Source organism: Phyllobates terribilis, unplaced genomic scaffold (genome assembly GCF_046119375.1).
Source record: "Phyllobates terribilis strain yellow unplaced genomic scaffold, ASM4611937v1 Scaffold_1__5_contigs__length_1240528914, whole genome shotgun sequence".
In the NCBI taxonomy this organism is placed as follows: Eukaryota; Metazoa; Chordata; class Amphibia; order Anura; family Dendrobatidae; genus Phyllobates; species Phyllobates terribilis.
Genome location: NW_027362761.1, coordinates 187,960,188 through 187,974,606, shown reverse-complemented (window position 1 = coordinate 187,974,606; position 14,419 = coordinate 187,960,188). Strand labels below are relative to the sequence as shown.

The window sequence follows — 14,419 nt, the reverse complement described above, 5'->3', positions numbered from 1 at the left end:
TGTCAGAGCCTCCGGTTTCTAGCTGAGGGTCGTTTCCTGCCTCCACTAGTTCGGGGACCGGTCTCCCCCTTTGGCCTGACCCCTCCACGCAGGTGGATTCGGGCGTGCGGTGGCGACTCGCCCGTCCGCACCCCTGGGATCCCTTCATTCCTCGTTCCTGGAGCCTTCTCCGCTCCTCTTCCTTCCTTCTCCCTCTTCCAGGCCTGGGCCTCTGTTACTAGGCCCGCCTCCGGAGCAGAGCTCATGCAGAGCCCCTGCTCCCTGCCACTTCTGCTCAGACTTCTCTGCACTGAACTAAGATGGTGCCCACCTTTTATACTCCCTTCTCAATGCACCCAGGAACTGCTTCCTCCCTGCTCCTGCACTACAGGGTTCCCCTTCCTCAGTGTTCCCTCCCCCCACTCCAGCCAGGGACAGGGACTGTCGTGCCCATCTCAGGGGCATATTGGTCGCCCTGCCCCACGGCAATGTGGTGTAATGCATGCAGGTGTCGGGTCCTGATCCACACTCCATCCTTACCTGAGAGTGAGATATCACACCTCTGGGTGAGGTGCAATACGTCTGTAGCAACCGAGCCCTCAGGGTGCTACAGTTCCATTTATCTTCAGCCTAGGTGACGTATTGCGATACAGGGCCGTGATTTTGGCTATAAAAGGGTCCCCTAGACCCCTACCCCAAGCTTTTTAAGAGAATCATATATGGCGTGCCAGGAGACTCTATGGAATGCTTTCTCAGCATCCAACGAGAGTATCTAATTACAAATTTTTAACTGCATCTAGCCCAGGAAATACTTTGTGCCTAGTAGCAGTGTCTGCTAGTCAGCGGATTATCCCAGCTGTTAAGCAAGCTACACCACCTGTAGTTTAGACACTTAATTTTTTCAAAGGAAATGCTTCGGGACCATGGGATACTTAGTGAAGAGCATCAGGAGGCACCCCAAGGCATAGGGGCTGGGACTGGCAGTAGGATGCCTTGCGGTGGACAGCCGAGCTCGATCCTTATAAAAGCTTTTTAACTGCAGCAGCTTTAGTGGACGCTACTGGAGCTGGAATTACCGCGGCTGCTGGCATGAGACTTGCCCTCCAATAGATCCTTGTAAATGGATTTAAAGTGTATTCATTGAAATTAGAGAGACAATTTAAATTAAAAAGCTTAGAGCTGCCTCCACCACAGGGGGGCTCGCTCGACCCACCAGCGGACAGGCACCAGTATTGGGAGAGGGGGGCTGGCCGTCAGGGTTCACCGCGGCTCTGGCACAAACCCAGCGACACGGAGGTGGCACGGGCAGGAGCGGACTGGCCGTGTCGGCTTCTCACTTTTTGGATTTTAGAAGGGCATGACATGCCTATATCTGTGTCTCCCCCTCCTTTTACTCCTCCACCTCTTTTCTTTTCGCATGACTATATGTACTTGTCACTTTTCCATGTGTTAGTTGTGTCTTCTGAGCAGTTTGTCAGCTTTTGGACACCTTTGAAGGTGTTTTCTATGTGTTTCTATGTGTTTTTGTTTGCCTGCCATTGGTTTTAACGGTGTTCGAAGGTGTTCGACGAACAGTTCGACGAACAGTTCGGCGAACACACGGGTGTTCGACGAACCGAACCGAACTCGAACACTACGGGGGTGGCTCAACACTATTGGTTATTTCTTAAAACTCCTTCTGAGGTATATTGATTGCCTAAAATTAACCTTACAAAAGAATACTCTTCTTCTGGATGAATTTAATGTGTGTATATTAAACTGAAATATAACCACATCATTTAAAGTAATTATAAATTGAGGTAGATAAATGTATTATTATTTAATGCTAAAAATCTATTAAATGTTGACATATTCGGAGAATTTGAGACTGCAGTGGGTAACACAATTAGACTAGAATTATGCCTGCAGATTTTCAATGAGTTTTCAAGCCATACACATGAGCAGATCAACAATCATGCCCCCCCACCCTTCCTGCCAAAAAAAAGCCCTTCATGCCTAAAAATGGCTCTAAAAACTGCATGTGTGTAGAAACTTAGACATTTTGTGAAATAGTAAGCGAAACTACAAATGTAAATCTAGAAACTAAATTAGATTAATTTCTTTGAAGTAATATTATGTCAGTTGTTTAACTATTTTGATTCATTTTCTGGTGAAATAAATGTATTTAAAAATAACTGTGGCAAATAATAGGATGAATGTAGAAGAAATAACATTAAGCTGTGGTAATTCCAAATACAATTCATCAAAGTTCAATAAAGTTTAATATTATTAATATTATAAATACTCTTAAAATAGGAAAGAATAGGAATCCGTTCTAGAAAGAACTTGCATTTTCTATTTCATAACAATTGTGAATCCTGTTGTTGTAAACTCTGTGTTTTACCATTCTTCTGTTATTTCTCCTAGAAATGTATGATTATATTGACAACTTTCCATTCCTCTTGTCAAAGGGGTGTGTCCCTCAAATTCTGACACTGCCAGTGCTGATTGGACAATGTCAGACTGTACAGGGAAACACCCCCAAAATGGAAAGCCCATTCTCTAGTAATAATAACAGAAGAACAGCACATCCTTAAAAACGCCGACACGTCAGGGGGGTGACAAGCCCTTTTCAAAGTGCTTGATGACACCATTTCTTAGTATATGCCACACTGCTTTGTGAATTAGTCAACAAAGTCCTTATGACTAGTTACATTTCCACTTATAAAACAAAAATGTGATTCACAATAATATGACTGTGCCAAAGGAGTACATAGAAATCATGGGGCCCCATAGAAGAAGTGCTGATTGGGCCCCTCCATATGGTATGGTGGCCCTCACCGCCCTCCACACTGTACAATGGCATGCATTCATTATAATGACACTCACTAGCCCTCTAAACAGTATAACAGCCACCCACACTGCCCTCCAAACAATATGGCCGCCGCACCACCCTGCACACCTTATAAAGGCCCCCACAAAGACTACAAACAGTATAATGGCTCCATACAGCCCTCCAAACAGTATAACTGACCCAAATACAGCCCTCCAAACAGTATAACTGGCCCCCACATAGACCTCCACACAGTATAATAGCTCCACTCACAACCCACCATACTGTATAAAGGCCCTCACAAGGACTCCAAACAGTATAATGGCCCCCACATAGCTCTTCAAAAAGTATAATGGCACCCCACACAGCCCTCCAAACAGTATTATAAACTGGCCCCCACACAGCGCTCCAAACAATATAATGGCCCGCACATATCCCTCCAAACAGTATATAATCCCCTATATAGCCCTGCAAACAGTATAATGGCCCCAACACAACCCTCCAAACAGTATAACTGGCCCCCACAGAGCCCTTCAAACAGTATAACTGACCCCCACACAGTCCTTCAATCAGTGTAACTGGTTCTCATACAGCTCTCCAAACAGTATAATTGGTCCCTACACAGCCTTCCAAATAGTATGATGGCCTCCAAATAGTATGATGAACCCCCAAATAGCCCTTCAAATAGTATGATGACCCTCAAATAGCATTCCAAATAATGATAGTCCCCCACATAGACCTCGATATAGTATGCTGGCCCCCACATAGTCTTCCAAATAATATAACGGCCACTAAATAGCCCTACAAATAGTATTATTGTTCAGTGTGTGGTCTGATCCTCTGCACTGCTCGCCACAGTGGGAGCGATGTAGTACCATCAACCTTGGATATAGTTGAAAGTGCAAGTTCTGGGTGGGGCCCCCAGCTCTGGGCCTCCTGACTCATGGGACCCATAGAAGCCATGTGGTGTGCCACTATTAGCGGTATGCCACTGGACTGTGCTTTAAAATAAAACTTCTGCTTTTATATGAAGGAGTGACCGTCAATCCCAAAGCTGTACAAAAGGACAGTACTGGTCACATAAGTCTTGCCAATTATCAAAGCTGTACAGAGAATAACAAGACTCCCCTTAGTCACATCGGAAGCCATAAAGAAGAAATGACATACCACTTTTCGGTCATATGATTCTCCGCTGCTATATGTTGTAGCCAATGTTGAGGCACATTCTTCTAGATACCATGGCTTCTTGCCACTCTCCGTCGTACTGCTGATTGAGATCGTATAGATGCTATTAGTATATCCGTCGCATGAACAGTGATCTCGACTTCTACCACCGTTGCCAGAAGCCCAGACAAAAATCGAGCCATAACCTCTCCTTCCCTAAAAAAGAGAAATGCAGCAAAAATGAAAGAAGAAATTTTAAAAACATAAAGTCATATATTTATGTATGTATCTACATGTTTCTTTATATTTTGCATCACTTATAACACGTATTTTATTTATTTTTAGAAATGTTAAAGGTAGAATGAAGCAGTCAGCTATTAATATGAGATGACATTCAAATACTGTACATCAGAGTTTGGTTTGACAGAGATTCCATTATGGGTGTGGTACAAATATAATATTTACTGTATATTTGAACTTTTTATGGGTATTGAACTGTATTCTTTTATACCATCTTTAGCTCACAACAAACAATAAAGGGTACATCAATGATTTGTGAATTGTTAATGCTCAGCTATTTATCTGAAGCCAGCTGCTGAAATCTACTGATGTACATAAAACAGAAGAGATCATCTAAACAGGATACTGAGATCTGAAAATGAATGAAAGAGAAAGGCGCCAAAAGCAAAATTGGAGGTTTTAATAGCTCAGTGATTAACTCTTTCATTAACTACAACATAATGGAATTTTCTACCATTAATACAACTGCGTTAAAGGGAATCTCTCAGCATAATCCACCCAATACCCCAAAAGTGCCCATATGGGCATGTACAGTGGGTATGGAAAGTATTCAGACCCCTTTAAATTTTTCACTCTTTGTTTCATTGCAGCCATTTGGTAAATTCTAAAAAGTTCATTGTTTTTTCTCATTAAAGTACACTCTGCACCCCATCTTGACTGAAAAAAAACAGAAATGTAGACATTTTTGCAAATTTATAGAAAAAGAAAAACTGAAATATCACATGGTCATAAGTATTCAGACCCTTTGCTCAATATTGAGTAGAAGCATCCTTTTGAGCTAGTACAGGCATGAGTCTACTCGGGAATGATGCAACAAGTTTTTCACACCTGGATTTGGGGATCCTCTGCCATTCTTCCCTGCAGATCCTCTCCAGTTCCGTCAGGTTGGATGGTGAACGTTGGTAGACAGCCATTTTCAGGTCTCTCCAGAGATGCTCAATTGGGTTTAGGTCAGGACTCTGGGTGGGCCAGTCAAGAATGGTCACAGAGTTGTTCTGAAGCCGCTCCTTTGTTATTTTAGCTGTGTGCTTTGGGTTATTGTCTTGTTGGAAGGTGAACCTTCGGCCAAGTCTGAGGTCTAGAACACTCTGGAAGAGGTTTTCATCCAGGATATCGCTGTACTTGGCCGCATTCATGTGTCCTTCAATTGCAACCAGTCGTCCTGTCCCTGCAGCTGAAAAACACCCCCATAGCATGATGCTGCCACCACCATGTTTCACTGTCGGGATTGTATTGGGCAGGTGATGAGCAGTGCCTGGTTTTCTCCACACATACCGCTTAGAATTATCACCAAAAAGTTCTATCTTTGTCTCATCAGACCAGAGAATCTTATTTCTCATAGTCTGGGAGTCCTTCATGTGTTTTTGAGTAAACTCTGCGGGTTTTTAAATGTCTTGCACTGAGGAGAGGCTTCCGTCGGGCCACTCTGCCATAAAGGCCCGACTGGTGGAGGGCTGCAGTGATAGTTGACTTTGTGGAACTTTCTCCCATCTCCCTACTGCATCTCTGGAGCTCAACCACAGTGATCTTGGAGTTCTTCTTTACCTCTCTCACAAAGGCTCTTCTCCCACGATTGCTCAATTTGGCAGGACGGCCAGGTCTAGGAAGACTTCGGGTTATCCTAAACTTCTTCCATTTAAGGATTATGGAGGCCACTGTGCTCTTAGGAACCTTGAGTAATGCAGAAATTCTTTTATAACCTTGGCCAGATCTGTGCCTTGCCACAATTCTGTCTCTGAGCTCCTTGAGCAGTTCCTTTGAGCTCATGATTCTCATTTGGTCTGACATGCACTGTGAGCTGTGAGGTCTTATATAGACAGGTGTGTGCCTTTCCAAATCAAGTCCTATCAGTTTAATTAAACACAGATAGACTCCAATGAAGGAGTAGAACCATCTCAAGGAGGATCACAAGGAAATGGACAGCATGTGACTTAAATATGAGTGTCTGAGCAAAGGGTCTGAATACTTATGACCATGTGATATTTCAGTTTTTCTTTTTAATTTGCAAAAATTTCTACATTTCTGTTTTTTTTCAGTCAAGATGGGGTGCAGAGTGTACTTTAATGAGAAAAAAAATTACTTTTTAGAATTTACCAAATGGCTGCAATGAAACAAAGAGTGAAAAATTTATAGGGGTCTGAATACTTTCCGTACCCACTGTATATCTATGAAAAATAAGGCAATCTGAACTTAGGCATTTCATTACTGAAAAAAGGATGTTTTACTCCATATGCAAATGAGGCTAAAGTTCTCTGGACGTGACTTGTTTTTTTTAAGATTTTTTGTTCAGGCAAAAAGCCTGTAGAATTGGCATGTTACTTCATTTATCAGGCTAAAAATAACTAAAACACAGAATATCTGAAGCATTTCTTTATGTTGAATTTGGAAAAGAATCAACTCCAAATTCTACATCAAAACACAATCAGTGTGAACATATATTAAAGACAATGGAGGAAATCTTAAGTGGTAAACTTTGCACAAGTGACACATGGGGCAATAAATATAAATATATATATATATATATATATATATATATATATATATATATATATACACACACACACACACATACACATATAGACATACACATACTAAAAGTAAACAGTAAAATATAAAAAATTGAGAGTCCTCAGTGGTTGACATCTTTTAATGGCCAACTGAAAAGATGGTTCTAAGTAGCACGCTTTCAAAACTACTCAGGTCTCTTCACCAACAGTTGTATATTTATGCTTGATGAAGAGACCTGAGTAGTCTTGAAAACTTGCTACTTGTTACCATCTTTTCAGTTAGCCATTAAAAGGTGTCACCGAGGACTCAATTTTTAATAGTTTTCTATCACAGTACATACAGTGGGGAAAAAGTATTTAGTCAGCCACCAATTGTGCAAGTTCTCCCACTTAAAAAGATGAGAGAGGCCTCTAATTGACATCATAGGTAGACCTCAACTATGAGAGCCAAAATGAGAAAACAAATCCTGAAAATCACATTGTCTGATTTGGAAAGAATTTTTTTCAATTTTTTGTGGAAAATAAGTATTTGGTCAATTACAAAAGTTCATCTCAATACTTTGTTATATATCCTTTGTTGGTAATGATAGAGGACAAACGTTTTCGGTAAGTCTTCACAAGGTTGGCACACACTGTTGCTCGTATGTTGGCCCATTCCTCCATGCAGATCTCCTCTAGAGCAGTGATGTTTTGGGGCTGTCGCTGGGCAACACGAACTTTCAACTCCCTCCAAAGGTTTTCTATAGGGTTTAGATCTGGAGACTGGCTAGGCCACTCCAGGACCTTGAAATGCTTCTTACGAAGTCACTTCTTCGTTGCCCTTGTGGTGTGCTTGGGATCATTGTCATGCTAAAAGACCCAGCCACGTTTCATCTTTAATGCCCTTACTGATGGAAGGAGGTTTGCACTCAAAATCTCACGATACATGGCCCCATTCATTTTTCATGTACACGGATCAGTCGTCCTGGTCCCTTGTCAGAGAAACAGCCCAGCCCCAAAGTATGATGTTGCCACCCCCATGCTACACAGTAGGTATGGTGTTCGGCTGTTCTTTGGATGCAACTCAGCATTCTTTCTCCTCCAAACACGACAAGTTGTGTTTCTACCAAACAGTTCTACTTTGGTTTCATCTGACCATATGACATTCTCCCAATACTCTTCTGGATCATCCAAATGCTCTCTAGCAAACTTCAGACGGGCCCGGACATGTAATGGCTTAAGCAGGGGGCTACGTCTGGCACTGCAGGATCTGAGTCCCTGGCGGTGTAGTGTGTTACTAATGGTAGCCTGTGTAACGTTGGTTCCAGCTCTCTGCAGGTCATTCACTAGGTCCCCCGTGTGGTTCTGGGATTTTTGCTCACCATTCTTGAGATCATTTTGACCCCACGGGGTGAGATCTTGTGTGGAGCCCCAGATCGAGGGAGATTATCAGTGGTCTTGTATGTCTTCCATTTTCTAATTATTGCTCCCACAGTTGATTTTTTCACACCAAGCTGCTTGCCTATTGCAGATTCAGTCTTTCCAGCCTGGTGCAGGGCTACAATTTTGTTTCTGGTGTCCTTCGACAGTTCTTTGGTCTTCACCATAGTGGAGTTTGGAGTGTGACTGTTTGAGGTTGCGGACAAGTGTCTTTTATACTGATAACTGTTATGATTTGCAACAAGAACTAAGGAAAGAAGGGGAAAGCTCTCCCTACAGTAAGACTAAGCTGAATCCCTACGATGTAGCGGGCTGCCTGTTCCTAGCGAAAAGACCCGCCTTAGTCCTAGGCTAGTCTGAACGAAGACCTATAGAATAAAGGGAAGGGGTCCCTAAAAGAACTAAGGACTGGAACAAAAAGAGACACCTCTTGAACAGAGAAAGTTGTTGCAGAAAACAAAAGATAAACTGACAAAAAGGTACTAGAGGTCCCAAAGGACCAAGCTGAGAGATAAGCATCGAAGCACCTGGCTAGCAAAACAGTCAAACAAAACTGAAGTCCAGCACAGCCAAAAAGGCGGAGCTGGAATATAAAGGCAGATGGTCACGTGACCGCAAAACACAAGATGGAAAAAACAAACAGGAGGGTTCTAACAATAACAAGTTCAAACAGGTGCCAGTACTACAGGTAATGAGTGGAGGACAGAGTAGCCTCTAAAAAAAGAAGTTACAGGTCTGTGAGAGCCAGAAATCTTGCTTGTTTGTAATTGACCAAATACTTATTTTCCACCAAAATGTGAAAAAAATTTCATTCCAAATCAGACAATGTGATTTTCAGGATTTGTTTTCTCATTTTGTCTCTCATAGTTGCGGTCTACCTATGATGTCAATTACAAGCCTCTCTTATCTTTTTAAGTGGGAGAACTTGCACAATTGGTGGCTGACTAAATACTTCTTTCCCCCACTGTAGATATACTTTTCTTGAAACATATATATATATATATGTATATATATAAAAATATATACATATATATATATATACATATATATATATATATATATATATATATATATATATATATATAATATTTCCTATATCAAGCACCTAATTGTTCTTGATGGAATTGCGTGTGCAGCAGCACATCTCTATCACCAGGTCAGGAATAGATCTTTAAGGAATCTCTTTTTTTGTATGAAATCATTGTCTTCTCTAATATTGGAAATGTTTCAGCAAAAGAATAATTCAATATCCTCTCTGTCATGGAAAATCCAACATCAAATAACACTTCTAATCAATTCAATTGGACGGACAGAGCTGTGAACTATGCTGGAATTTGGCGGCATTGGTTGTACTGTACATTCCCTTTTTGGAGAACCCCAACTGCTAACAGCAATCTACAGTTTTACTGAAATACAGCATTCTTTGGTAGATCCAAGAACGTTTTCAACTTTCAATTTTTCAGAATTAGCAAATCATTCTGCAATTAAGGGCTCATTAGGTGAATTAATCTGGTTTTGAACATTTTAGAGAATAATATTCAAATTAATTCTTCCATAGCATCATATGGACTCCAAATGCATCCATCTCCAGGCTTTAGTAAAGAATTACTCAGTTCTACTAGGCTGCATTGACAAAAAAGTGTTGTTCTAACTTTGCTTATGGCTAAATTATTATTAACTTAATTAAATGTTTTATGTCAAAAGATGAATAACCAGAAATGGAGAATATGTAGGGTCAATAAATAAAACGTTGAGTCAATATTGGGTCAAACACAAAGCATTTGGCACACCATAGCTTGGTATAGTCCAAGGAAGTGACAAGGAATCTATACATTAGTTTTTCTTTATCTAGAAGAAATCTTTTCACTAACTTATGTAATCGACTGTATGTGTCAAATGTATTAATTGAATGAATTCTAGGAAATGTTAAATCTGCTGATAAATATATTTATTGGAATGTCAGATTGAGACCATAGTCCGTATTAGGAGAGAACACTGGTGATCCAGGTGCACGTTCCTGTGACAGTCTAAATATTTATATAGGGTTATAGTAGTTAATCAATGTTGTGTTTGTCTTACTATTACTGCACAAAACTGGATGATCAAAGGCATTGAACATGATTTATTGTGCCTATTACCACTAGATGTTTGTGCAATTTTGCCATTTTTCAATAGGTCATTATACAAAATTGAAATTATTAAAAAGATATGGCACGCAAGCCATTCTGTATCACAGAGGATATGTTTTGTGTTTTTTTAAAAAATATATATTTTTTTGTTTTGAATGAACAAATGAGGCAGGTCATGTATCAGATGTTTTAAGTTTTGTTATTTGGATATAAAATATCAATATAAATTTACTTTTCATAACAATTTACTTTTTAACCTTAGCACAGGTATTATAAAACTGTTTTAATTTTTTCATGTTGGGGTTAAAAGCAAAAAGCAAAGCAAATTATTTTTTTAATATTGGTTTTTCAACATTGGTTGATTGGCCTTAAAGACTGAAGCCATTATGACAATGAGGTGATAACTGTGCTTCTGGTTGTTCTAAAGCTGGACATACATGAGATAGCTGTTGGGTAAACATTCATTCAGCAGACAGCTATCCCTCCTATTCCCCAAATACTAGGCTCAGTCTAGAATTAATGTGTTTTCAAGGGCTAAAGTAGAGAAAAGAGTGGCCAAAGTGTCTGGCAATGGCCATTCTCCCTTGAAAACAAAATGATCAGGCATTGAAATTCCAATTGCCCTTTCCTTCTCTCCTCCGACATCATCTGTCTGGTAAGTCAGGAGGCCTCCAAACACATCAGATGGTCAACAAACCCCTGCAAAATCGGCAGGTTTGGACAACCATCATCAAATTAGTAAGGGGGTCTTAACTCCTAGTGATCCACTATTGTCACCAAGGAATTACCTACGGTATATACAACTGCTCATTATTGCATCGAGTCTTCCATATTGAGAGCTGCTCTTAAAATCAACCATCTGTTCTACTTCATAGATGGTGATCTCCTCCTCCCTAAAGTATATTCAGAAAATATTGAGAGCAGTACTGCTAAAACAGTATAAACTGTAAGCATATATTTTCCAGGGCATCTGAGTTTATATAAATCATCATGACTAAATTTATACAACAAAGAATATGACAGGTCACATGGTCAGTTTTAGCCAATTGGCAAAGAAACAAGTGAAAATAAATAGATCTGTTGTCTGCACCTTTAATGTTGCATGGATAACATTTTCAAGAAACAATGCATTTTTAGATTGGCTCATTCAGTCAATGCCAACACAATTTATAAGGAAAACAAAAATATTAAATTCATGTGTTCAAGAAAAGCAAGAGCTGAATTTTAAGCAGACTAGAAAAGAGCTGAAACAGATATTATACTGTCAGTAGTACTATTCTAAAATCTGTGTCCACTGGGAATTCAACAAGTCGCTTTAGGACAAATAAACCGGTAGTTTTAGTCCATTGCTAAAAAGTGATTTCAGGTCTTCAAGGACTATCTCAGTTTTTTGGAAGGGTTACTGGAACAGATTTCATATTGCAATTGTGCCAGCATTCTGTGCCAAATTTATTAATAATCTGCCTAAAATAATTATTTATTTTACTCACTTATATAGAGCCATTCATTTCCACAACGCTTTACAGATATCATCAAAATATTGCTCTACAGTAAGCCAACCAATGGCATAAGTTACAGAAAAAACTCTAACATGTCTTTAAGCTAAATTTATGACACAGGATGAGCAGCCACTGTGACAAAGTTCTTCCTCCTGCCGGCTCTAGTATTTCAAAGGTAATGATACCTCTTTTTTTTCTAAAGTACATGCCTTTGGACTAAAAATCTGAATTACAATTGGATTTCTCCAACAGTATTTGTGTATGAAAGGAGATAGCAGACTGCAGAATAAATTAACAGTGAACCTGTCAGTGAGTGCAGAGTTTGTAGCCCTTTCTCTTCTCATAAGCAATCTTCAAACATACATTTTTACCAAAGGAAAGTTCAGCTTTCATCTTGTCATAAATCAGGTTAGAATATTGTCCAGGAGAAGAGAGGTGAGAGCCTCAGACCCTGTTATCAGTCAAACTCATTCACAGAATCCGCTGTTAAGGGGGTTGTCCACTACTAGGACAACCCCTTCAGAATCTCTATGTTTCCCCCCAGTAAAATAATAACATTGAAACTCACCTCCGGTGTGGGCGCCATTCCAGCGATGTCTGCACTGGCTCTCCCAGGGCTCTTGTGACATTGTTATAGTCAGGCGATCCCTATGGCGAATCAGTGCTGGCTTCACTCTCCTCTCCTACAGCAGCTTTCTCTATTCCTCTGGATGTCTTTATTTGTCTGCAGGAGGGGAGAGTGAAGTCACCACTGATAGGCCACAGTGATCATGTGACATATAAATGTGATGCGAGCCCTGGGAGAGCCCGTGCCGACACCACTGGAACGGTACCTCATCGGAGTTGAGTGTAAGTGTTATTATTTTACTGGGGCGGAAACATAAAGATTGAAAAGGGGTTGCCTCATCGGAGTTGAGTGTAAGTGTTATTATTTTACTGGGGCGGAAACATAAGGATGAAAAGGGGTTGCCCGAGTAGTGGACAACCCCGTTAAGTGTAACTGTCTACAGTGATAGAAAAAGGCTGCAGAAGCAAAACTGTCCAAAATATTTGATGGAACCTTATTGAAAAAATGCTTTTTAGCCCAAGTTTCACTTAGGTAAAAAAATGCTCCTAAAAGTACCTATACCCTTGAAACTGTGATATTTTCCCTTAGAGCACACTACTGTATGTACACTGTATTTTACTGCTATGTCCATGAAGCCGTACACTGATTCCTCTAATAATGCTCTGCTCTAATATGGAATCGTAATGAAGTCCAGTAATTCCAGGGTGAAGCAAAAGAGCATAGTGTAATTATTCTGGACATAAACAGTGATATACACGTGTGGACTGGTCTCATCCTAATACACAAATTAATGTAGATAAGAAAATAATTGATTTTTTATTACTCCTCAAGGTATTATATGCAGCCTCTAGCTCAGACACACGAAATTCCAGCGTATGACTAGATCAATAAAGGAAAATTGCAAAACTACAGATTTTTAATAACTCTGCCAAAGAAAAATACTTGGCACCTGCAATGAAGAACGGGTTACAACTGTGATACTATGAGTCACATTAATGAAATTGAGAAACACAGCTTAGCCTTCAGTATACTTGTGCCAATTATTATCATTACTGCCAGCCCATGCTACTACTGTAAGTTGACATCAGCATGTTAAAAAAATTGTTCGATTTTCATCCAGAAAAAAACGGATGTTTTTCATGTGTATTGTCATCCATATGCAATCCGTATGGCATCTGTTTGTATACATCAGCAGTTATTAAAGTTTGCAAGCCCAAAAACCCTTTCTTAAAAAATTGTAATGTATCTGTAAAAATCGCATGTTATACAATTGATCCGTGTGGCATCCTTTTTTTTCTTAAACATCCATAGACGTGAATAGGTGAGTCTCATCCAAAATACAGAAGACTAAGGTAAGCTGGGATTTTTTTTCACAAAGACATTTGGTCATTGAAAAAAAAGAAAAGGGTCATCTAAACAGCCCTATTGAAAAACATTGGTCTGAGTGCTGAGTTTTTTGACGGATAGCATTGGGGACAGAAAATACGCTCATGTGAACTTTTCCTAAGGCCTCATTCACATGTAGGTGTTTAATCACGTACTTGAGAAAATGGTACCGGTGTGAATAAGTGTTGTGCATCTGTGTGCCATCCGTGTGCCCATTTTTACAATAACTGTGTCATCAGTGTTTTTCATGGATGGATAAAAAGATAAATACATGACAAAGTTTTGCCTATCTTTTCCATTGTTAAACACATACAGCACACGGTTGACGCAGAAGCCATGTTTGTGCTGTACGTGTTTTTCAATGACCCATAGACTTGTATTGGTGCTTGTCATGGACAAATGGACATATCTGTGTTTTTTTATGGACACAGTATCTGAGAAAAAACAAGGGCATGTGAATAGCACCATAAATTATAATGGGTACCTGCTGAAAAAACGGATACAAAATGTACCTGCAACACGGACATCTGAATGAGGCCTAAAGTGGTTCTCCTCAATTTGATTTTGCAATTTAAATTTTAATTCTAAATACTTGACTATAACAATACCCAAGATACAGTATATTAATCACACGAGAAGGACACATTTATATCTCT

At 39.9% G+C, this 14,419-nt stretch overlaps 1 protein-coding gene across 4 annotated transcripts in view; it reads right to left on the bottom strand.

Moving 5' to 3' along the window:
* PCSK5 (proprotein convertase subtilisin/kexin type 5) overlaps positions 1–14,419 on the bottom strand; it is a 955,602-nt gene that overhangs the window by 615,578 nt on the left and 325,605 nt on the right. For all 4 annotated transcript variants that reach the window (XM_073670684.1, XM_073670697.1, XM_073670703.1 and 1 more), the window contains exon 8: positions 3,959–4,171. In XM_073670684.1, coding sequence (XP_073526785.1) covers positions 3,959–4,171 — 213 coding nt within the window. The remainder of the gene's footprint in view (positions 1–3,958; positions 4,172–14,419) is intronic.